The 25,136-nt window shown below is 34.2% G+C and overlaps 1 protein-coding gene across 3 annotated transcripts in view; it reads right to left on the reverse strand.

Annotated features, from left to right (window-relative positions):
* The window catches only part of LOC150102528 (osmosensitive cation channel TMEM63C-like), a 491,876-nt gene that overhangs the window by 54,651 nt on the left and 412,089 nt on the right, over window positions 1-25,136 (reverse strand). For all 3 annotated transcript variants that reach the window (XM_090398766.1, XM_090398765.1, XM_090398767.1), the window contains exon 20: window positions 3,855-4,022. In XM_090398766.1, the coding sequence (XP_090254892.1) occupies window positions 3,855-4,022 (168 nt within the window). The remainder of the gene's footprint in view (window positions 1-3,854; window positions 4,023-25,136) is intronic.

Here is a 25,136-nt window from a genome sequence, read left to right on the forward strand (position 1 = left end):
ATACTCCAAACCTCAACAAGTATGGCTGCATCAATTTACCAAAAATATGGGAGGCCGTCATTTTAAGGTTTTTCGTTCTCTTTATCCAACAGTAGATGGAGCCAATTAGGACTAGTGTATATTACAATTTTTTAAGAACATATGGGTGTTGTCAAAGATAAGGCAGGAGAATATGGTTTTTTTTTTTTTTTTTTTTTTTTTTGTAGGAAATAAGGCAGAACTTCATTTTGCTGGCATTGAAACTGACAAGGTAATTTGAGCCCCATCAAAGAATTGTTTTGAGAATGGAATTTAGGGTAGCAGAGGTTGTTGCTCTGTGAACCGTAATGGTTTGCATAGTGCAAGGATTATCAAGTGAGGAGGAGGAATGTAGTGTACTGTTTTTGGTAAAACTGTATATTGGATTGGTGGTCAACTGGAACAGGTCATCGATATATAGGAGTGGGTGAGAGGACAGCCTTGCAGAACTCTAGCAATAGTTGCATAGTTAGAAGATAGGAAACTGTTCACCACAATGTGCATCCCGTGATAAACTCACAACCCAGTTGCAGGTCATGGAATAGACCAAATGATGGGAGTTTACTTAATAGACCTTGTGCCAGACCCAGCTGAAAGCCTTGGAGATAAGTGCAACTAGTCAGGATACACCAAACTTTTCCAAAGTAGTTAACCAGAGGTGGGTGGCATAGATGCAGAATCCCATGCTCATCAACACTGGCAAAATCCATACTGGCTTATAGGAGTTGGATGTTGATGGTTCTGTTCATTACTTTGGAGAGGACTGAGGTAACACACACACACAGATTTGGTGGTAGCTTGATGGTAAGTATTTAGCACTCTTCTTGGGAATGAATGGATTGGACATGAATTAATTTCTATCCAGGATGTAGAGTAGATACCGGTGGATTAAGAGAGCATAAAGAGGCAATATATAACAGGAGTCAACTTTGGAGTAGAAATCTTCAGGACAATTTGAGGAATGCTGACAGAGGACTTTGTGGTATCTATTTGAACAGGATATTTTTCTGATCACTTTCTGATGAAAGATCATAGGAGGCATTGAGTGTTGGGGAGGGGGGGAGAACTTATTCTGCGATTAAATTTGCGAGTAAAATTTGCGAGTAAACTTATTCTGCGATTAAATTTGCGAGTAAAAGTAGAAAAATATGTTCTACCAAAATCAACTATGCATGCATTTGGGGGAAAAGTATAATGCCAGGAGATTGGCTTTTTCTGTGGATGATGATGCAATAGACCCTGGGTACAGTGTAGTGGTGATCTAAATAAAATAGATGCTGCTTGAAATGACGAATTATCAGTATTATCAAAAGGATTTAGAACTATGCAGTAACCCCAAACACCATTCCAATTATAGACTTCATGTATAATATAGATAAAGGCCTTCATATCCTTTCACATAATTTGCAAGTAAAATTAGATTTCAAGTAGTGTATATTTTATTTAAATCAATCTCCTGAATTTAATCTATCTAAAAAAAAATATCAAGCCTTATCTTCTCTAAAATCTAATAAAAACATAATTATTACTAAGGCTAACAAAGGTTGAGCAGTTGTAGTTCATGATAGGAACGATTATTTTAGAAAACTTAATCTTCTACTTTAAGATCATTCTATATACAGAAGCAATGATAGAGATCCAACTCAATCGCAAATCAGTGAACTTAACAGTTTATTGAACAAAGTTCATTCTTCAGATGAAGAAACAGCAAAAATGAAGTTCATCATGCTTTTGCTGCAAGACTGTATGGGCCTTCCTAAATTGCATAAAGAAAATGTGCTGTTAAGACATACCGTGAACTGCATAGATGTCCAATATATAGTAAGGTATTTCAAAATACCTATCTAATCTTCTCTGTTTACTGGAAATTCTGCTTTCTTCATAAAAAATTTTCATAGATTTTAAGAATAAAATTCAGGATTATCTTCACAACCCACATATCTTCTAGTAAGTTTTGATGCAGCCTCACTCTTTACAAATATCCCTCTGTCAGATATGATTGAATTACTTCATAATGACTTTCCTCCTGATATTGTAAAATTATTTGACTTTGTCATTAATTCAGGATACTAGCTGTCAGCCAAACTGTACAAACAGATAGAGGGTACAGCTATTGGGTTTCCCCTTTTCCCAACTCTAGCTAATTACTTTATGGAACATTTCTAACAACATATTCTGGACATTTTTTCACCTAAACCATCAATTTGGTACAGACATGTTGATATGTTTGTTGTATGGAACTCTTCCTTGTCCAATTGTCATGAATTTCTTGAAAAAATTAATTTAATAGACCCAAGAATCAAATTTACCTGGAAGTAGAAGATAATTGTCTTCCTTTTCTGGATGTTCTCATTCTACATCAAACAAACAGTAATCTACAGTTCTCGGTATAGAGAAAACAAACTCACACCAGTAAATACACTAATTCTAACTCGACGTCATCGCCCTTGTCAGAAATATGGTGTAATCAAATCTCTGGTTGACAGAACTCATAAAATATGTTCTACAGATTCTATGCTAAGCATTGTTTATTATCAGAACTACCTTTATATCTAATGGTTATAATGCAAAAACTATTGAAAAAATAATAATTATGACCATTGTCATAACCTGCCTCAAGAAGAAATTACCAGAATTTATATATCATGTGTTAAAGACTCTCAGAAAAAAATAGCAAGCTACTTCAAACAGATTAACTTACAAGTCTCTCTCCATCCAGGTTGCAAATTTAATACCTTCCTTACTGCACCCAAAGATAAGTATCCTCCTCTTTCTTATCCTGAAGTTTACAGAATCCCTGCTCTTGAGGCTTATGTCATTGTGGACAAACTGGTTGTTTGCACATGTCTTGAAGAGCATCAGGAATACATTTCAACTTAAAGAGCCCAACAAAGCTGGTTTGGCAAGTCACACATTATCTACAAAACACATGATTCGTTGGAAAGACTACACAAGAAAAGCTGTGAACACACATTCACAACCCAAACCTACACAAAAATGATTGTTTGAACTTTTTCAATTTTGGGAAGTTATACTGAAATATTCACATGTTTCTTAATTTGTAATTAACTTTTCATTTATATTTAAAAATAATTTATTAACAATTATTTTATTGTAATTTATTTCGGATATCTATTAATGCAGATGGAGCAATTCACCTGCAGCCAATAATACACATAATATCATGTGTTCTCAAATGAATTATTGTTTGTTCTCTTTTTTGTGTTTTCCTATAACTGGATTGACAATGACCATGAAACTTCATTGAAAATTTTACAAATAAAGACATTTAAAGTAAGCATGAATACTTCCAGTAGTAATATTTTATAATGAATTCTTCCTCTTATGTCTTGATTTTTAGTAAAATTCGTTTGCTTTATGGAAAAAAAATATAATGCTGTATATCACGATAACTCTTATTGCAGAAAGTCATCAAGCCACATGCATCTATTACACCAGCTATTCAACTGTAGCTTATTTATTATAAGGATGGACTTATGTTCTTATTTTTTAATGTTTATATAAATCCCACTCATGAAGAATAATAGTAAAACTATTTGACATTAGTACTGTTGGTGGGCTAATGTTCAGATATTCCAGAAACTCTACTCTAGAGACCAAATACTGAATGCTTCAAGCCACTTTAGACCTCCAGTAAGCATGGTGGTAGCCTCACTGGCAATGAAATACATCTACTAAAGATATTCAGAAATTGTTGTATTTGAACCTAGAACCTACTGGCTGTCCAACAAGGTTACATTATGGATAGAATTATGCATATACATAAAAATTAATAAATCTAATAACTATATTGAAGTTAAATAATTCAGACTTACCTGCCCTTAGAAATGAAAAGAAGAAAAAAGAAACTTGAAGTAAAATGAGAGGAACGACAACAAAATTTATTGCTGTGGCATGGATATTCTGGTTAATCTTAGATGGACCATATGCAAAATAAATGTTGTAACGATCAACACAGTGTTTCATACACAAATACACCAGACCTAAGTAAAAGGAGAGAAAATTAATCAGAGATAAACACATATACAGTTAAACACACACACACAAATGTATTAAAAAATAAGCTATTCTTTCCTGTGCATTAGAAGAAAATAGTCTCATTTTAGTATTCTTAAAAGATAATGTCACACAGACTGAAATGCGAGATTATCCTTAGATATCATATACTATTAAAATTGGTTACTAAAATTGTGACATCTGACATTTTTACTTTCAGTTTCACATTTGTGTATTTGGTCGATTGGTAGAGCCTCTGCTACAAAAGGCTCATGCAAAAAGTTAAGCAAGTTTGAGCGTGGTTAGTAGTTCGAAGGAGATCAATCGTTCGATGCTGTCGCCACACTCTCCCTCGATGAGTCTTTGGACTCACTGGAGGTGTCACATAATAATAAAAATAATAATATATAAATGTTATAAAAATGTCTGGTGATATCATGTAGAAAATGCATTATTAAATGTTTTTTGACTTAGTTATACTATAAATTAAAGATGCCAAGAAATTTCTGATGAAAGATCATAGGAGGCATTGAGTGTGTGTGTGGGGGGGGATACCAAAATCAACTATGCATGCATTTGGGGGAAAGGTATAATGCCAGGAGATTGGCTTTTTCTGTGGATGATGATGCAATAGACCCACCTGGGTGCAGTGTAGTGGTGATCTAAATAAAACAGATGCTGCTTGAAATGACGAATTTCAAGTATTATCAAAAGGATTTAGAACTATACAGTAGACCAAAACACCATTCCAATTATAGACTTCATGTATAATATAGATAAAGGCCTTCATAACCTTTCACATAATTTGCAAGTAAAATTAGATTTCAAGTAGCATATATTTTATTTAAAACAATATCTCCTGAATTAATCTATCTAAAAAAGAAATTCAAGCCTTATCTTCTCTAAAATCTAATAAAAACATAACTATTACTAAGGCTAACAAAGGTTGAGCAATTGTAGTTCATGATAAGAACGATCTTGGCTTCATCCTTTATCTAACTGTAAGCAAACAAAGTTTGCGTGTGAAGTACAAGAGTAGTCTGATAAGTTCTCGGCCTCGACCATAGATGGCAATACTATCAGCAAGATTTTTTTTCCCCTTAGTTGGTACATCTGTCATATGCATCCATGTGAAATTACAAGTCATTCTATCAAGTAGTTTGTTTTATACAGCTGTCTGAAGCAAAAGTATTGTCCTCATCCCTTGAAATGGATAAAATTGAGTATCGTGCGGTTACAAAATTCTTTGTAAAAGAAGGTTTAACGGCAAAAGAAATTCATTCCAAGTTCATAAAAGCTTTTGGGCACTCTTCTCCTTCATTTTCGACAATCAAAAAATGGGTTGCCGAGTTTACACGTGGCTGTACCAGCCTTGAACATGATCCATGTAAAGGACGTCCAAAAAGTGTAACAAAAGCAGAAATCATTGATCAAGTGCACGATATGGTATCGGATGACCGGTGAGTCAAAGTGCGTGAAATTGCTGAGACTATAGACATTTCAAAATAAAAGAACATCTAGGATATATTTTGCATGAAGAATTGCAAATGAAAAAGCTTTGTGCAAGATGGGTGCCACGCTTGCTCATAGCAGATCAAAAACGCACTCGCATGAAAATCTCTGAACAGCGATTGGAGCATTTTAACAAGAATAAAACTGATTTTGTGCATCGATTTATCATTATGGATGAGACTTGGATTTACCATTACACACCAGAATCCAAACAGCAGTCAAGACAGTGGACAGAAGCTGGTTGTTCAGCGCCAAAGAAGACAAAGTCGGTTTCATCAGCAGGAAAGATCATGGCATTGGTGTTTTGGAGTGCTAAAGGCATTTTGTTTATTAATTATCTTGAAAAGGGTAAATCAATAACCAGGGAATATTATTCTGATCTTTTAACCAGACTAGATGAAAAAATTCATGAAAAAAGACCCGGTTTGCAGAAGAAAAAAATCATCTTTCATCAGGACAATGCACCTGCCCACAAAAGTGTTTTGACAATGGTTTTGAAATTATAAATTCGTTTTCATTGTTAGGCCGAGAACTTTTCAGACCACCCTCGTAACTTCACGACTGGCCTACTTATATATAGATAGAGCTAAAGATTTCACATCAATTGCCTTAGTGTGCTTTGCATACCATAATGCAAAGCACATATCCTTATGGACATGTATGTATAATGCTATGCATTATGGGAAGGGCCACTATCCAGACTAGTTTTAACCTTCGATCAGTTTTGGCCCTTCCTATAATACATAGTATTAATACATGTCAATAAGGATATGTGCCTTGCATTATGGCATACTAAGGCAAATGATGTGAAGTCTTTAGTCTGTATATACAAGTAGCCCAGTCATGAAATTACTTCACGTGCCAGCTTGGTTTGCTTACACTTGGATAAAGGATGAAACCAAGAATATAATTTCTTGGCATCTTGAATTTTTAAAGTGCTTTATCCTTCAAGATCTTTTCATGTTCATTTTCATTTTATTTTAATGTTGCTTTCATTTTAATTCTTTCTAGCTTTACTGTCCTGGTGCAAATTCTCCATTTGACATTTTTCAGATTCATCTTATCTTCATACCTCATTGTTATACATTTATTCTTCCCAATTTAATTCACTCACTCTTGTTTGAGATTCATATATAGTTTAATATTATTCAAAACTCGGTATGAAATATAATGAACATATTTCATTTTTTGTTACTTCATTGGCATATCATGTGAAACTGTTATATAATAGGGATTAGAGATGATTAAGGGCACTTGTGGATAATAAATAATTTTAAGATATTTGCATAGGCTATATATCACACATTGCATCATGATACATATCAATGCTTTCTACACTCGGCAGACTCACTTCTGCAATTTGTCTATATTTATGGGAGGTCAGTTTCAGTTTCTTGTAAAATTGTCACATATAATGAGTGTCTTAATATATGATTTTATAGAAATTGACATAAAAGTAGTAATATTACAAGTAATTTAAAAAGGTTATTTTTAAAATATAATTTATTACTGAAATCAGGTTAATTCTGCACCTAATGAAGATATGATTTCAGTATACTGGGCCATATTCCCCTGCACTGCTATTTTTTTCATAAATCTATATTTGACTCATTATAAAGCATATATGATTCATGTCCATAGATTATATGGCTTAATCCTCTCTTTTAGTGTTACACGGTGATCAGCATTCATTTTTGAAATTATTGATTCTACAACCGTGTTAAAATAACTCTTTTTATTATCCCAACGTTTGATCTTCATATCAAGATCATCATCTGGAGCATACATAAATATAGAAGACAAGCTGCGTTACATTTCAAGCCGTAAGCTAGAGAAACAATGATTTGATCACATGCTACTCACTGGCATGACCTCTAGTGAAAAAAAAAAATGAATTATATAGCTTACATTGCAATTAATTCAATCCAAATGTAATTCATTACTATTATATGACCATCTCCATGGAGTCATTATGCAGACTTCTCCAACGAGTCAAGGAGTCACTGAAGAAGGGTCTCATCCAGTTGCATATACTTATTATAATGTTTTCATAATTATTGCTGATGATGCATTGCAGAACATCCACTATTAGCTCATTTCACACACTCACCACATGCCAAAAGAACCTGCACTTTACAAGCTTCCTAACTACATCCTTACTCGGTTTCTAGAAATGACTGACTTCTACTCTCCCCTCCTCCTCACTTTCCCTGAATTATAAAATTTCTCTATACTGTCAGATCCCCTTACCAACATATATGCTGGGTATCATATCTCGTCTCCCCACACATTATTCAAACTTTGAAATCACATTTCCTGTCTGTCTTCATATACACAATCCCACCATCAAACAGATATGTACCCTCAAAGTGCATACAAGATACTGTGAAAATAAGCTTACATTATTACTAACTTCCCATCAGCAATTTTCCTCCAAGTAAGTCTATCATTTGTCATGACTCCAATACTGTCCCTTATATTTCTGTTTTCTAAGGCACTTCTTCAATCCTAGATCTTGGTTTCTTTTTTTTTTTTCCTCTGCTATCTAGGTTTCAAACACCTGGATGGAAGGAAAACAAGCTGCCAGTCCATCCCCCATTTGTTCAGTATCCAAGCATATATACTAATGAAGTGTGCCATAAGAAAGTGAGTAATGAACTTTAGGTCAGAAGCCCCATTCAGTTCTCCGCATCCCTTAGAAGGCTTGTTGGAGATCTCCTCCATGTTATCTATTAACAACTGCACAATTCCACAGACCAGATATCTTCATTATCATCTGCCAGATCTTTTGAATTGTCTCCTCACCTCTTTTGAAACCAGGTGACCATGTATAAGCACAGTAGCCAATATGTAATCTTATCAAAGCCTGTAAAGCAGAAGAATAACTTCCTTATTCCTCCAAGGCACTGCTCTCTTCAACATGAGTTTAATGTGATGACTTAAACCACATTATCAATGCAACTCTAAGAACTGTTCTATCATCACTTTGGTTTCTAGTTTCACTGACCACTAGGAGCAAATTACCATTGATATAATACTTTGACTGCAATGTCCTCAAAGCAAAACGCATAACTTTGCAACTGGAAACAGTGAACTAACAACCTGTCATTTGTCTACAAGTTGATCAGCCTGCACTCCATAAAAGAAATGTTCCTTATCATACTTTCTAACTTTAAACCATCTGCAAATAACTGTATATTACTATCCAGATCAACCTTGATATCATTAATATACAGTATACATAAGATCAACAACAGCAGTTTCTTTTAATTTTTCAGGAAATGACAACATATACTGTAATATTAATTTGAAAAAAACTTAACTTTTAAATTAAAGCTTTTTATAATTAATATTCTAGTATATGTTGTCATTTCCTGAAAAAATTAAAAGCCATGTATAACCAATGTATAAGCTTATCTACAAGAAGAATAACAGTGGTGTTGTACAGAATCCTGCGGTGCTCTGCTGGTCACTCTCCTGCTCTTAGCCTCAGCACTTCTATGCAGTACTTTCTGATACCAGTCAGCCACTCTCCTATTCATGCCAACGAGCCTATTCTGTGTACCAACAACCTCCGGTGTGGAATCTTGTCAAGTGTCTTTGCAAATTTCCAATATATTGTTGTATATTCATTCCCCCTCATCCAAATCTACAGTCACTAGTAAAACTTCAGCAAACTGCTAGACAAAGACCTATCTTCAACAAACTCATGCTGTCTATAGAGGATGTAGATCCTAATTAGCCTCTCCAACACCTTAATGACCACTCAGTATCCAGAGCAGTCATTGGCCTAACTGGCTGTTTCTGTCTTAACTCCACTCTTGTATAATGTACATCTTGCCCTTGTTCTGCACACTCTCAGCAACTCATCCCATCCTACTGCTATATATGAATGAAACTCTTTTGCAATAAACCTCCACCTCCATCTTTCATCTAATTCCACTTCAGCATCAATAATAACTAATTTTAAATCCACAGTACAATTGCTACTTTTTGACTAACAAAGTAATTCATACTACATGGAGGTTATCCCATCCATACATCATTCTATCTTTGTCTCTCTTTCTGTTAACAATCTCAATAAAATTGATCCATCAAGGGCACACTGACCACTATTCTCACAAGGCCCATTATACCGCTCTTTTCAATTTATTCATTAACAAAATGCTCATGACCACCTCTTACAACTGCTTCACCCATTCACCACTCTCTCTCTCCCCTCTCAAACTGGCTGGGAGAGAGTGCTGAATGCATATCTGCTGTCCAATCAGCAAGCTGCAGGGTTCAAATCTTGCAGTGGTAGATGAATTTCATTGCCCAGTTTGAGACCACCACTCTGCTTATTAGAAGCCTGAAGTAGCTCGATAAAGTTCTGCATTTGTCTCTGGAGCAAGATTTCCAAGACCACATTAAAAAATAAATAAAATACAATAAAAAATGGAAAAAAAATCTTTAGTTCACCCACAGTACTAATGTACTATATGGTTTACAAGTTTTCATGGATAAGAATCACATAAAAAGGAAAATAAGAAACCTAGTCCCTAACCATGCTCTCATACATCCAGAAGCGACCAGTTGTTGTATCCCATCAAGTCATATAATGAAAAATTTCTTCAGCAGCTGCTCTATAAAATACCTTTAGTAAATTATATGAGACTTATCATATCCACTCTTTTAGACCTATCACTGAACTTTGCAACTACAAACTTTCTATCATCATAAGGAGCACTCAACAGAGCAGTCGTTTTGTTCACTTGCCTCTGGATCCTCTCCACTATTTATACATCCCAAAGAAATAGACCCAATATATGCATGATAGTCCAAATATGCCATATCGAAGCTTTATAAGAAGGGATAATAACTTCCCCATCTCTACTTGGATGTAAAATATAGAGATTATTACTCTCAAAGGATTCCTTGGATGTTTTTTTTTATGGCACTAAACTGGAAACCATTATCCTATGCCAACTACTAGTATATTTAGATCGTTAAGCAGGCTCTCTATGTTACCTTGAACTATTGAATTTCTTCCCAGTTTAGCATCATCAGCAAATAATTGGAGCCCCCCCCCCCACCCCAAACATACACTCTCAACTCATTTCATTTCCAATACATTAATGTATGAACAGCCACCCAACAAAAGAGTACTCTGTTACACTACTGCATTCTTTTTAATTCAACTTCACCATCTTTTATTCATGACATCCATCCTTTTACCAACTGAAGCAAAAGGATTATATGTGGCATCCTGCCAAATGCCTTGGTAGTGCCCTTAGCCAAGTTAAACATCATTTTATTAGACTGATGGAGAGTAAATTACTAGGACAAGATCTTCACCTCAAAAATCCATACTTTCCAATATTACATTTCTATCCACCCATTCCTGAATTCTGCCATTAACTTTTCCAGTACCTTAACTATGACTCCTGAGATACTGATTTATAATTTGCTATTTACAAAGATTTTTTTTTTTAAATTCAAAATACTACCAATTTATCTACCTCTGTTTTCATGTCAATCCCTGTCACATCAGTCACTGCATTATCTCCATCTGAATGATGCACACATGCAAAGTGATTATTCTGTAAATTCAACTATTTCTTGTTTCTGTTTCTTCCTTACCATTCACATTAAAGTTATTCTTCCATAAGCATTATTCTGTTTATTCTCTCCACCCCAAACACACAGCTCTTGCTTAACAGTGACACTCATCCACCTAATCCAGACCTGATTTTTCACCCCTTCAATTAAAACAAGAACTTAAATTTTAGTGGACAGTTGTGTACTAATATTTCTTTGAAAGGATGTTATATTTTTGAATAAACCCATTCATGTTTGTTGGTAAAATCTCTAGGTGAAAGTGAAGTGGAAAGATAACAAATGTGATTCTTCTTCTCTATCTTACTGAATCTCTAAGGTTCTTTGCTGTAAGTAGCAACTTCTTCTACTCTTTTGTATCGAGCTCTTCCAGTCTAGTCCAGGATTTCCATCTCGGTTAAGCCTTTTTGGATTTTTTCCTCTCAGTGTTGCTGATCTTTTTCTAGGTTGCTTTCCATCATGCCTCATCTTGAATGCCTGTTTAGCCATTCTCTCCTCACCCATGCCCAAGCTACCTATCTGCAAGATCTGATTTCATCAGGGCATAGTTCTTGATTACATCTTCTCCATTCACCTGTTCTCATAGAGGTCAAAGGATTTTTGAGGATTTTATTTCCAGAGTTCTGCAAAGTTTGTAATGCTCATTGTACATTTTGATTTTAACCTTTTAAACTTTGTACATTTTGATTTTAACCATTTTATTCTGTAAATTCAACTATTTCTTGTTTCTGTTTCCTCCTTAACCATTCACATTAGTTATCCTTCCATAAGCATTATTCTGTTTATTCTCTCTACCCCAACACACAGCTCTTGCTTAACAGTGATGTTCATCCACCTAATCCAGACCTTCCAAAATGTTTAAGAGCATTTTGGAAGATAATAAATGATGTATTGAATGATAAAATCCATTGGAGGTATATTCCAGTATTTCTATACTAATTTTATCATCTTGAGTACTGTTCCAAGATATTTGATGGAAATTCAATTTTTAAATTTCAAGTTATTAATAGTAAACTGGCAATTTTTCCCTTGGTTATTGTTTCTACATACTTTTAAATATTTGATTTTATGCTGGTTGATTTGCAATCCTAGCTTTTCAGTAGTAGTTTTGAGTTTTCTGAATGTTATTCTAATATCTTCAGCATTTTCTCCAACTAGGAAGATGTAATATATAACTGATATTACTGTTCTACTGTGTTATCTTTTACAGTTTTTATAAAGCTAGATCAAATAAGATGCCTGAAAGAGCATCTTCATGCTTCCATCCTGTCTTAAGAGAAAAATTTCAGATCTAATTCCATTAGTCAATACCATGCCTCACTCAGCATGTCAGCAGTGCAAATTTTGATCATATTTATTATGATACATTCTAAGCTCATTAAATGCTCTCCAAAGGTTTTTCTCTATGAATGTTATCATATGCTCTTCTACAACCCCTTCAAATAAAATATGGACACATTATATTTCCACTTTTTTTAAATATTTGTCTTAGTATAAAAATCTTGTCAATTGTTGACCTATTTCTTTGGAATTCCTTGATATTCACCTATATTTTCTTCAGCATATGGTAAGATTGATTTTAGTGTAACATGAGATATTTTATAGGACTGCATTTTGCAGTCCTACCATGGATAGCCATGTTGTGAGCCTCAGTTCTGAATGTTTTTGTGCAGATTAGTGTTGCAGCTGGCCTGGAACTCCACATTCAACGTATCAGCTGAAGAATGGCAGGATTTTACATATCCTTCGCAGCATCCTACAGTCATGTTTGGTGGGTCATCTCCTGCAGGTAGTACTTGCAGTTGACTTCCTGTGTTTCCATCTCAGTATGGTACCACTAAATGTTGACGTGGGATGGTCCAATTTGTCAACAATTTGCCTGACAGACCTGCAATATGGTATCCTATTACAATGTCTCTTTCAAATTCCATCAGTTCCCTTCTCATATCCATTTCACCTGAACACAGTTGCACAGACTTGGAGAAAATCGTATTCCTCTAATTTATACCAGCTACAAATGCGTGACTCATTATGTGGCATGATGCAACCTAGGGTCTACTGACTTCTTTTCAAGCAGTTTATATGAAGTGATTTAACCATATGGAAGAAAGAGAAAATGCCAAAAGATGAAGAAAGAGCTGATCTGCCCAATACATAAGAAGAATGATAAAATAGTCTGAAAATTTATAGAGCTATTTCTCTGTTATGTATAGTGCAATATTTACCCCTATTTTGAAAAACAGATTAAATCTATTCATGGAGAAGAAAATTGGTGTCTACCAAGGAGGTTTTAGGAAAAGCAAATCCACAACTGATCAAAGACATAGTTAAGCAATTATTACAGAAGTTTTGGGAATTTAAATATTCATCATATTTCTAACAAACATATGACAGCATTAACAGAGGAAAATTATATTTGATCATGATATACTTTAGAATACCAGATAAGCTAGTAAGACTTACAAAGTCTAACAATGGAAAATTCAGAAGCAGGATAAAATACAAAATGGTTTAACATATCCCTTTCCAATAACTCAAAGATTAAATCAGAGATGGCCTGGCTCCAATACTTTTTAGCTTAGGAATATGTTATTCAATCATTGCCAAATGGATACTGAAGACACTGATCAACACTTCAGTGCAGATTGTAGCATATGCAAATGATATTAACATTATGCCAAGAACAAAACAGAAAGCAGAAGAAATATATTTTAAACTAGAGAAATCAGCACAAGAGATAAGACTAAAGATGAATCAACACAAAACCAATAATAATAATTAATACCAGACAGAATCTGTTAACTGATATGAAAACCAAGAACCTCGAAATTGAAGAAATGGAACAATTTAAATATTTAGGAATAATGATTACTAGCCAACCAAATGAGATGGAAGTGCAGAATCAAATAAGGATAATAATGAGGCTTTCTATTCTCTCTCTCTCTCATGTGTACTCAGTTCAAAAGATATCCATTGGAAGACCCAAGTAAAAATATATAAATCATTAATTCATCCAGTTGTTACCTCTGGATATGAAACCTGGATATTTACACAAGAGTGGAGGAATCTGATTTTAGCTTTTGAAAGGAAAATCCTTAGAAAAATATTTGGACCAGCGAATAATAATGGTCTCTGGAGAATCAGATACATCCATGAGTTATATCAACTTTATAAAGAACCTACAATATTCGACAATCAACAAGATGCAGTGGGCAGGACAAGTTTTCTATATGGAAAATGATGGTATTCTTATGAAGAGAATGTTACAATTATTGATAAAAGACCAAAAGGCAAATCTAGAACATGATGAACAGACACCATTAGTCAAGAATTCCATCTCATTTGGTTAGATAGCAACATCATACTACAATGTCCAAACTGCAGAAGTAAAGTTTTGAACAGACAGAGGCAATAAATCCAGGAGGCCAAGGCTTAATTTGTGCTAGAGCCATTAGAAGAAGAACTCACCTTCATTTAAAACCCCCTGATAAAGATTTTACACATTCTAGATAGGATTCAAAACCTAGGTCTTTCCAACCAAAGGGCATTTTCGAAACTGACTGAGCTATGGAGGCTGGTTTCTAATTTCACACAAGAATTTTTTTCTTGGGTTATTTAACATAAATTGTTATTGGATTTTTTTCAATACGTTCAAGTAAAAAAATTATTTTCTTTGTTGTTGTATGATTATTTTATTGAATTCTTTGCAATCTAAGTATCATAAATATCAGATGGATTATTAAGCAAAATTTATGTCACAATCTATTCTTTATTGTGAATTCACATTTTTCACTGAATTTTACTTTGAATTCCACCTTTTCTGTTGCTACTTTTATACTATTCTTGATGTGGTTTAAGGTGTTTTCATTATTTTCATTCTCTTTCAGCTTCATTTTTCAATTTTTAATTCAATCTCATTTTCTATGTTTTTACATAGTTTGCTAATACTGTATCTTAATTGATTCACATGTGCTGAAAAATATTTACTGTTTATTTTGACTCTAAGAAAGCACCAATTAGAAAATAATTGCTACCATATTCATCTCCTCTGTAACTCTGAATATTCTGCATATGGTCATCATCATCAAATTCCTGCCATGTACCCTCAAGGGGTGTACAGGATATCACAGTACTACATGAAAATCTACATCATTACTAACATTACTTGTCAAGACTCCAACATTATCAGATCTTATATTTCTATTGTCTAAGGCACTTTGTACCGTATCAATCCACCTATATCTTGGTCTTCCTCTGGGTCGTTTTCCTGCCAACCTGGCAGAGGACATTTGTTTTGCTAATCTTTCCTTGCCCATTCTGTTTAAGTGACCATACCACCTGAGATTAGCTCTGCTAACACATTCCTGGATGGTGACAATGTCTGGTTCTTTCCTAATATCCTCGTTTTTAATAAGATATTGCCATTGCTTGCTTGCTCACTCCTTTAATCTTTCTCAGGACTCTCATATCTGTGGTCTCTAGTCTTTGGTCAAGTGTTTTACTTCTGACAGCTCTCGGATCCATAAGTTAAAACTAGTTTGAAGTCTTGTATATAGATATATAGATAATTTAGTGTTTTGACTAATTTCCAGCTTATTCCATATGAATTTATTCAATTGACTTCCTAGAATACCAGCTTTGTTGAATCTGTTCTATTTCCATATTTAATTTACCATCATCACTAAAAATCATGCTTAAGTAGCTGAAATGTTTTACTTGTTCCACAGGTTCTCCATTCACAATGCAGTTGACAATTTCAACGATGCTGCCTATTTTCATTGTCTTGGTCATTTTATTGCTGACCTTCATACCATATCTATTACAACAGCTATTCAATTTAGTCAGGGAATCTTGCAGACTTGTAGCGAATTTATTTAGAAGTATAACATCGTCACATTTATATACAACAGTTATTCAATTTAGTCAGGGAATTTTGCAGACTTGTAGCGGATTTATTTAGAAGTATAACATCATCAACGTAAAGCAAAGAGCTGACATTAACATCTCCAATTTTGATATCATGTTTAATACCACTTTCCTTCATAATATGATCCATATAGATAATGAATAACAGAGGGGATAATGTACATCCTTGTCTCACACCAGATTTAACATTAAACCATCTTCCTGTACTTCTTCCTTCAATTCTAACTGCTGACTATTTTGACTTACAACTCAAATAAAGGCTAAGTATTGCTTGATATAATGAACCATTGACACCATATAACTGGCGTATTGAATAGCTTCTCTCTTTGCACCTTGTAATATGCCTTTTCCTGATTGACAAAAATAAATACAGATCTTTTTTATATTCCCATGATTTCTCAACTATTTGTTGTAAGGTGAAGATCTGATCCTGACAGTCTCTGTTTGGCCTGAATCCAGCTTGCTCTTCACCAAGCTTTTCTTCCACAATTCTTCTCAACTGTTTCTCAAGTATACTTGCATATATCTTACCAGGAGCACTCAGTAGGGAAATACCTCTATAATTCTCACATTCAGTTTTATTTCCCTTTTTATATATGGCTACTATGAGAGCTCTACTCCATTCATTGGGAATTCGTCCCTCTGTCCAGGCCTTCTAAACTATGCAGTGCAGCCACTGTAAGACTTTTATACCACCATACTTCAGCATTTCTGGTCGAATATTATCTACTCCTGCTGCCTTTCCACATTTCAAGCCTTTGATGGCTTTTTTGAGTTGAGTTGAGGTCTGTTTTCAGATTTGTTCCAGTAGCTGACTTTTCGCTGTTCACCCTGGTTTCCAACGGGACCTTGTTTAACCGGGCGGCGCCCCAGCCAGCATGAAATTTTGTCATGTTGTACCATCATTTTGTATTTTGGTTTAAGCCAATAAGATTACAATTCGGTCGGCTAAATTCCCAATTGCCAACCCATCCTTGTTTGTTCAGCATCCAGGTAGATAACCAACAGGGTGCATCACAAGAAGATGAGGATTGGACATTAGGTCAGAAGCCCTGGTCGGTTCTCCACATTCCTTTAAAGGCTATGTGGAGGTCTCCTCTCAGCATATGGTCTATTTAGTTAAATGTATATCCATCAGGAGATTTCTGTTTGTTTGTGTATATTCTTCCTCATAAACATAGTGCTGCTTATTATTAAATTTCTACATGCAGTCAAATTAATTAACCTTTCTTTATCATTTGTTTCTTTGAGGGCTTTGACTTCCTATACATATATATATATATATATATATTTATATATATATATATATAGCAACAAACGAAAGAACAGCTTCAAATACAACTACAACGTTTTCATGCTAATTATGTATAAAGACTGTCTGTGTTGTTCATAGTCTTTTAACCCTCAATGTTTAGTGTTTTTTCTTTTATAATGTCACCTGAAGAAGGCTGTTACAGGCCGAAACTAGTAGTGTGTTTATATTAAAACCTTTTTACTTAAATCTCGGTTCTAGTCATTTAATTCTTCATAAAACTATGTATGTTAACCGAGTCAATGATCATTCTGTCATATATATATATTTTACATTTCTTCCTTTCCAATTTTTGCATTCAATTAACTTAATGAGATAATTTTATCCTTTTATGGAATTTTTTCTTCGCAGATCAGTACTAGTATTTCACAGAATCTTCTCTGATATCCTCTCCTTCAACTTCTGTGGGTGTATGTACACTCATATTATCTTGAACCATTTTGCTTGCAATCTTAGCTTGATTATTCTTTCATTAAAAGCTTCAATCAGAGATTATCATAATTATTTCCTTATAATGAAACCCATTCCAAATTCATGTTTATGTGAGTTGTCCTTCAAATTGCCTTTCCCTGTACGTCTACTATATATTCAGTTAATTTTTTTTAATGTGACTCCCATTAAAAATTCTATGAAATGTAGTAATATATATATTAAATAGTAAGCTGTTATACTCTGCTTACTATTTAAGATCAAAAAATAACTTTAACAACATTAAAATTTTGTTCCAACCTTTATATTGTCATTTTCATGTTATATGCTAAATTAAAGCAACTAGCACCACATCACTGTAAGCTATATAATCTACAACTAATTAACCCACTTAACATGTTGTCTTGTAAAAATTTGAGTCCTTAAATTTAGTATAATGAGTATTTCACCATTCAATTTCACCAAATGATAGGATGAAAAGTCATAAATCAATAGCACATTAGTACGAGGGCTCGGCTAATTTGTTTGTATGTTATCCATTTTATCCATATATAATTCCTGAAATGCTAAGCTCTATACAAACTTTACATTACTCGATCCTATTTGAAGTCAATTATTCCAAGTTTTCAGTCAATAGCCATTTAAGTGCACGCAGTGAAGATTACTTGATACTTGTTTTATGACCAGTATATTTTTTGCAAGATAGGGGCTATGATTGGACACGATAATTTAAGTATAACATACATTTTTATTTATTTATTTATATATATATATATATATATATATATATATTTTATTCATTAAATATTTATCTCTGATATTTGGCTCATTTCATTCAATTATCTTAATTATTATATGAATAAGAGCATAAGAAAATAAGTTAAAAATTTAACAACATGTCTCCATGATCAATTTTGTGTTCCATGAAAGAATTTCCCTTAACTGATTGTATCACTCACAGCTGAGATGAGAAAAAGAACTGTCAGATGAAAAAGACATAACTGTAACTTAACTGTAGCTTCACTCTTGCATGTGCATAAAGCATATTTTAGGCGTTCATCATTAACTTATGTAATTCTTCACTTTTAGTGATCCCTTAATTGCTTCTACTTAAACTGTTCTTTATTCCTGTGTTAATTATGCAAGGTGTCAGAAAAATGAACATATCAGAATACAAACACTGTAACAACTGCTATTGGGAAGGGGAGGGGAGAATCATTACTTTTCATGAACAACTCTCTCTCAATCTGGTTAATTACAATCCATGGAAACACGTTCTGCAGCAATCCTTCTCTAGTCCATAAAACAATGCCTTTAATACTTCTTTACTTTCATAAAGTTAAACTTTAAGGAGATTTTTGTCGAACATATTTATGAAGTGAATGATGGTTAACACATATGGTAAATATAGATTTATTGCCTCTTAATTCAGCACTAGTTACAATGGCATTATCAGAAAGAGCATAAAAGAACAGTAAAATAGCATTCAAAAATAACATGTCAAATGTGTTTACTACTTTAATCTTGGTCACAACAGTATGAGAAGGAGAACATACAATTATAGTTCAAAGGAAAGAATGAATAAAAACTTTCTTTTAGGGTTACACGGTGATCAGCATTCATTTTAAAAATTTTATGGAATTTACAACCATGTTAAAAAAACCTCTTTTATTATCCCGACGTTTAGATCTTCACATCAAGATCATCATCTGGAGCGTACATAAATATACAGAACAAGCTGAGTTACATCATTAACTATAAGCTAGAGAAACAATGATTTGATCACATGTTATTCTACTGGCGTGACCTCTGGTGAAAAAAAAATATATATATATATATAATAATAAAAAAATAATAATTTTTTTATTTTTTTTTACATCAAGCTAAATTCTATTTTACAATGACAGGAATAAATATTCTTTTAGATGGTTTTCTTTCAGAAACAATTGGTGTCCTATTTTTAGTATTACAATTCTTATTTTTGATTTACAATACTGGATTTTCTACAGTCCTGTTTATAGTTGTTCTCGGTGAGGAAGGTCGAATATATACCTTCCATATGTTTGGGATTTTTAGACCATCATTGTTGTTCAGATTGGGGTGGTTGATAATAATCTCACAGGCTTCCTTGAATTTCCATTCATACCATGTTCTAGTGTGATGTAGACAGCTGGTGGTTTTCCAGTCAATTCTGTGTAAGGTATTCAGGGCATGATCAGAAAGGCCAGCTTCACCATAATTATTATATTTAATGTGTTGTTTATGTTCTTTTTGTCTAATAGGAATAGTGCGTCCTGTTTCTCCTATATATGGTATGTTGAAAGTACAATAAATCTGGTATACTCCAGGGTGAGCTAGTGGAGGGAGTGGGTCTTTGGATGAGTTGAGTAAGCTTTTAAATTTTGCAGGAGGTTTGAGTTGTACTTTTGTAGTACTCTGTTTATCTTGTCTGATATTCCTTTACCTGTAGGGAATGGTTATAGTTTTACTGTAGTCTGGTTTGTCTTTGTTTTTTATTGTGGTTTTGTAGAGAATTTTGTTAATAGTGTTTTGGCTGTATCCGTTTTTTTGTAAGTTATTACTGATAATTTTAAATTCGTTTTTCAGTGCCTGTTCACTGGAACAGATCGTCTGAGCTCTGTTTTTTAGCATGTTGATGACACCTAGTTTTTGTGTTGGTAGGAGTTTATGTGTATATATTGTCCCGTATGTGTCGGTTTTCGGTAAACAGTGAAGGAAAGATTGCCCGAGGGAAGATGTGTGACAAGTGTATCTAGAAACAGAAGTGTGTTGTGTTTTTCAATTTCAATTGTGAACTGCATGCGTTTGTGTTGTTTGTTTAGGTGGCTAAGGAATGTGTCTAATGTCTGGCGGTTGGGACCAGATCACGAAAACATTGTCAATGTATCTAAGCCAGACTTTGGGTTTTAGAGAGGAGGAATCTAGGGCAAGTTGCTCAAAATGTTCCATATAAAAGTTAGCAATGGGTGGGGGGGGGGGGGGGATAATGGTGAGCCCATGGCTGTGCCTTCTTTTTGTAAGTAGAAGGCGTTTTGCCATACAAAATAACCCGACAGTAATACATGCACAAAAAGCGGCGTGATATCTGGAGGGAATTTGTTCTGTAGGAGAAGGATTGTGTCATTGATTGGGACATTCGTAAAGAGGGCAGAGACGTCAAAACTGACTAATAAATCATCTTTTTCTAATGTAATGTCTTTGATGATGTTTATGAAGTGTTGTGTGTTTTTGATGGAGGAGGGGGAATGACCTGCCAACTCCTTGAGTGTTGCCGCTAATTTTTTGGCAAAGTGATACATCGGGCTATCAATTCCTTCAAATATACGTCTTAGTGGGGTGTTTACTTTTTGAATTTTTGGTAGCCCGTAAATTCTTGGGGAGTGCGCGTAGTGAGGAAACAGGTTTTTTGACTGTATCTTTGAGCCATGTGGTAATTGACTTAAGTAGTTTCTCTGTTTTGTTTTTTGTTCTGTTTGTTGGGTTGTAAATTCCATAAAATTTTTAAAATGAAAGAATGAATAGCTATGGTAATCCAATATAAAAAATATACACATAATTAAAACAAATATTAAGAAATAATAATAATAGGGATTAATTTCCCAGAAATGAACATGGTGATGCAGTCAGTGATTCTGATTTGGATGCCAACACAGTTTTGCATGTTTTCAGGAAGAGAGATAAGGGACATCTGAATTTAAAATCCATTTCAGTGGAGTATCCCAGTTTGATTACAGCAAATTCTGTCTGGTCTCAATGGGATGGAAAGCAAGGCCAGATTTATCAAATGAGGAACAATATTTATCAAAGTTTCTCTAAACAAAGGTTTGATCATAGTGATTTTTATTTTGTTCAGTTCAATGCACAAGAGTTTTGATAACATCTATTTCCTTTGAAGAAGGACAAATGTATTGGTCAATAAAGGAAGGTTTCCAATAGACAGAAAATTGCTTTTATAAGTGCAGTTTATTAAAGTATCCATAAAAGGAAGGATGTTGTCTGATGATACAGTTCTACATGCAAAATTCAGTTGCTGAGTATGACCAGACTGCAAAGATGTCATCCTACATAATGAAGCCATATATGAGATATAAGGAATATGGTAATAAAAAGATACTTTTCACATGTTCCATAGGGGATACTCCACTGGAGTCTATTTTCAATTCAGTTGTTTGCTTCCAAAAACCATGAAATGGTCTGCTAATGCAGGATAAACAAGTACTGCCCAGAATAGTTTCTGCTCTATGTTTGAACAACTTGTTTTGTCACTTGTTTTGACTGGATGGTTTAAATAAGTTAACATCTTGGAAATATCCTTGGAAATATAAAAATTAAGAATTTCTTGAAGTAGCATGTCGATGAATACAGATACCACATCAAACGAGTTCATTATTTTGCATCAAGCAAACATAGATCCTTAATTTTATCCTTGAAATTGATGCCATTATTAATATAAGACCTTGAGTGGTCAGTAAGATTCTGAAGGAAACTTTAAAGAAATTTAGAAAGGCAGTGCATGGAAGAGTCAATACAAACCATGTCAAGGATAATTTTATTTGTGCACTTATTGAACACCATACATAAGTGGAAGTCTGGTATGAACTGGACATATACCATGACTATACTTCATCACCATCATCAAATTCCTGCCATGTATCCTGAAGGGGTGTACAGGATATGATAGTACTACATGAAAAATTTACATCATTACTAACTTCCGATCTACAATTTTCCTCCAAATCAGTCTGTTACTTATCAAGATTCCAACATTATCAGATCTTATATTTCTATCGTCTAAGGCACATTGTACCGTATCAATTCACTTATATCTTGGTCTTCCTCTGGGTCGTTTTCCTGCCAACTTGGCAGAGAACACTTGTTTTGCTAATCTTTCCTTGCCCATTCTGTTTAAGTGACCATACCACCTGAGATTAGCTCTACTATCATTCCTGGATGCTGACAATGTCAAGTTCTTTCCTAATATCCTCATTTTTAATATGATATTGCCATTGATGCCATCTGTTCACGCCTCTAATCTTTCTCAGGACTCTCATATCTGCAGTCTCTAGTCTTTGGTCAAGTGTTTTACTTCTGACCCAGCTCTCAGATCCATGAGTTACAACTGGTTTTAACACTGTCTTGTATACAGCTAATTTAGTGTTCTGACTAATTTCTCTCTTATTCCATATGAATTTATTTAGTTGAGTTCCTACCATACCAGCTTTGTTGATTCTGTTGTCTATTTCCATATTTAATTTACCATCTTCACTAAAAATCGTGCCTAAGTAGCTGAAATGTTTTACTTGTTCCACAGGTTCTCCATTCACAACACAGTTGACATTTTCAATGATTCTGCCTATTTTCATTGTCTTTGTCTTTTTATTGCTGACCTTCATACCATATCTATTACAACAGTTATTCAATTTAGTCAGAGAATCTTGCAGACTTGTGGCAGATTTATTTAGAAGTATAACATCGTCTGCATAAAGCAAAGAGCTGACATTAACATCTCCAATTTTGATATCATGTTTAATACCACTTTCCTTCATAATGTGATCCATATAGATATGAATAACAGTGGGGATAATGTACATCCTTGTTTCACACCAGATTTAACATTAAACCATCTTCCTGTACTTCCTTCAATTCTAACTGCTGACTTACAACTCAAATAAAGACTAAGTATTGCTTGATATAATGCCCCATTGACACCATATAACTGTAGTAGCGTATTGAATAGCTTCTCTCTTGGCACCTTGTCATATGCTTTTTCCAAATCGATAAAACTTAAATACAGATCTTTGTTATATTCCCATGATTTCTCCACTATTTCTCATAAAGTGAAGATCTGATCCTGACAGCCTATATTTGACCTGAATCCAGCTTGTTCTTCACCAAGCTTTTCTTCCACAATTCTTCTCAACCGTTTCTCAAGTATACTTGCATATATCTTACCAGAAACACTCAGTAGGGATATACCTCTGTAATTCTCACATTAAGTTTTATTTCCCTTTTTATATATGGGTACTATGAGAGCTCTACTCCAATCATCTGGAATTCGTCCTTCTGTCCAGACATTCTGAACTATGCAGTGCAGCCACTGTAAGACTTTTATACTACCATACTTCAGCATTTCTGGTCGAATATCATATACTCCTGCTGCCTTTCCACATTTCAAGCCTTTGATGGCTTTTTCTACTTCAAGTACGGATATGTATTCCTAACTGCATGCCTGGTCAGTGTTTTTTTTTTTTTATCACTGTGCTGTCATCACTACTTGTTTCATTTTGCAAATTTTCAAAGTAATTACTCCATACTTCAAAGATATCTTTTTCTCCCGTTTTCATGTCACCTTTATCATCTCTAACTCCTTTTACAGCACTCTTTCCTCCATTCCTAAGCTTCTTCAACAACCTCCAGAATATTTTGTCACCTTCTTGATATTTATTTTCTATGTTCTTTTCAAAGTTTTCCCATGACTTTTGTTTAGCTAGTTTTACACAGTGTTTAGCATTCTTGCATTTGTCTCTATATTCTCTAAGAGTACAAGCTGACTTATTTGCCAGTAACTTTTGATATGCTTTCTTCTTTTCCTTCACTGCCTCTTTAACTTCTGTGTCCACCATGGAGTTCTAATTTTTCTATCCTTGCAGACAACTTCATCACATGACACTCTAGCTGAATCAATCAGGGTTTTCTTCAAGGCTTGCCACTAAATCTCCAAGGTTTGGTTCCTGTTCTGAAACTCTTTCATTTTTTCTTCAATAATCTTTGTGTATTTTAGTCTACAGTTTACATCTGAGAGCTGCTCAACTTTTATTCGCTTTAAAACTTTCTTACATGTCATTCTTTTCAATATCAAATTCAATTTTATCCTGCTTAATACTAAATGGTGATCACTTCCAATTTCAAATCCTCTGTACACTCTGGTGTCCTGCACCAGGGAGAAAACATCACTATCAACAATAACATAGTCAATGAGACTTTTCTTATTCCTTGCATCTTCTCTCCATGTGAATTTGTGCACATTTTTATGTTGGAACATGGTGTTAGTAATAACCAGTCCATGTCCTGAGCAGAAATCCAACAGGTATTTGCCACTATTATTAGCTTTGCTCTTTTCTACAAATTTTCCCAAAACATTTTTGTATGTCTAACAATCACTTTCTACTCTATTTAGATCCCCAACAAGGACCAACTTTTCCTTTTTCATTGTGTCAGTAGCTTTTTCTAGAGCCTAAAAAAATTCCTCCACTTCTACCCTAGTAGAAGCTTCTGTGGGACCATAAGCACAAATAAGTCTCAT

Source organism: Typopeltis vanoorti, chromosome 10 (genome assembly GCF_054136105.1).
Source record: "Typopeltis vanoorti isolate ZY-2024b chromosome 10, IOZ_Tvanoo_1.0, whole genome shotgun sequence".
Classification (NCBI taxonomy): Eukaryota; Metazoa; Arthropoda; class Arachnida; order Uropygi; family Thelyphonidae; genus Typopeltis; species Typopeltis vanoorti.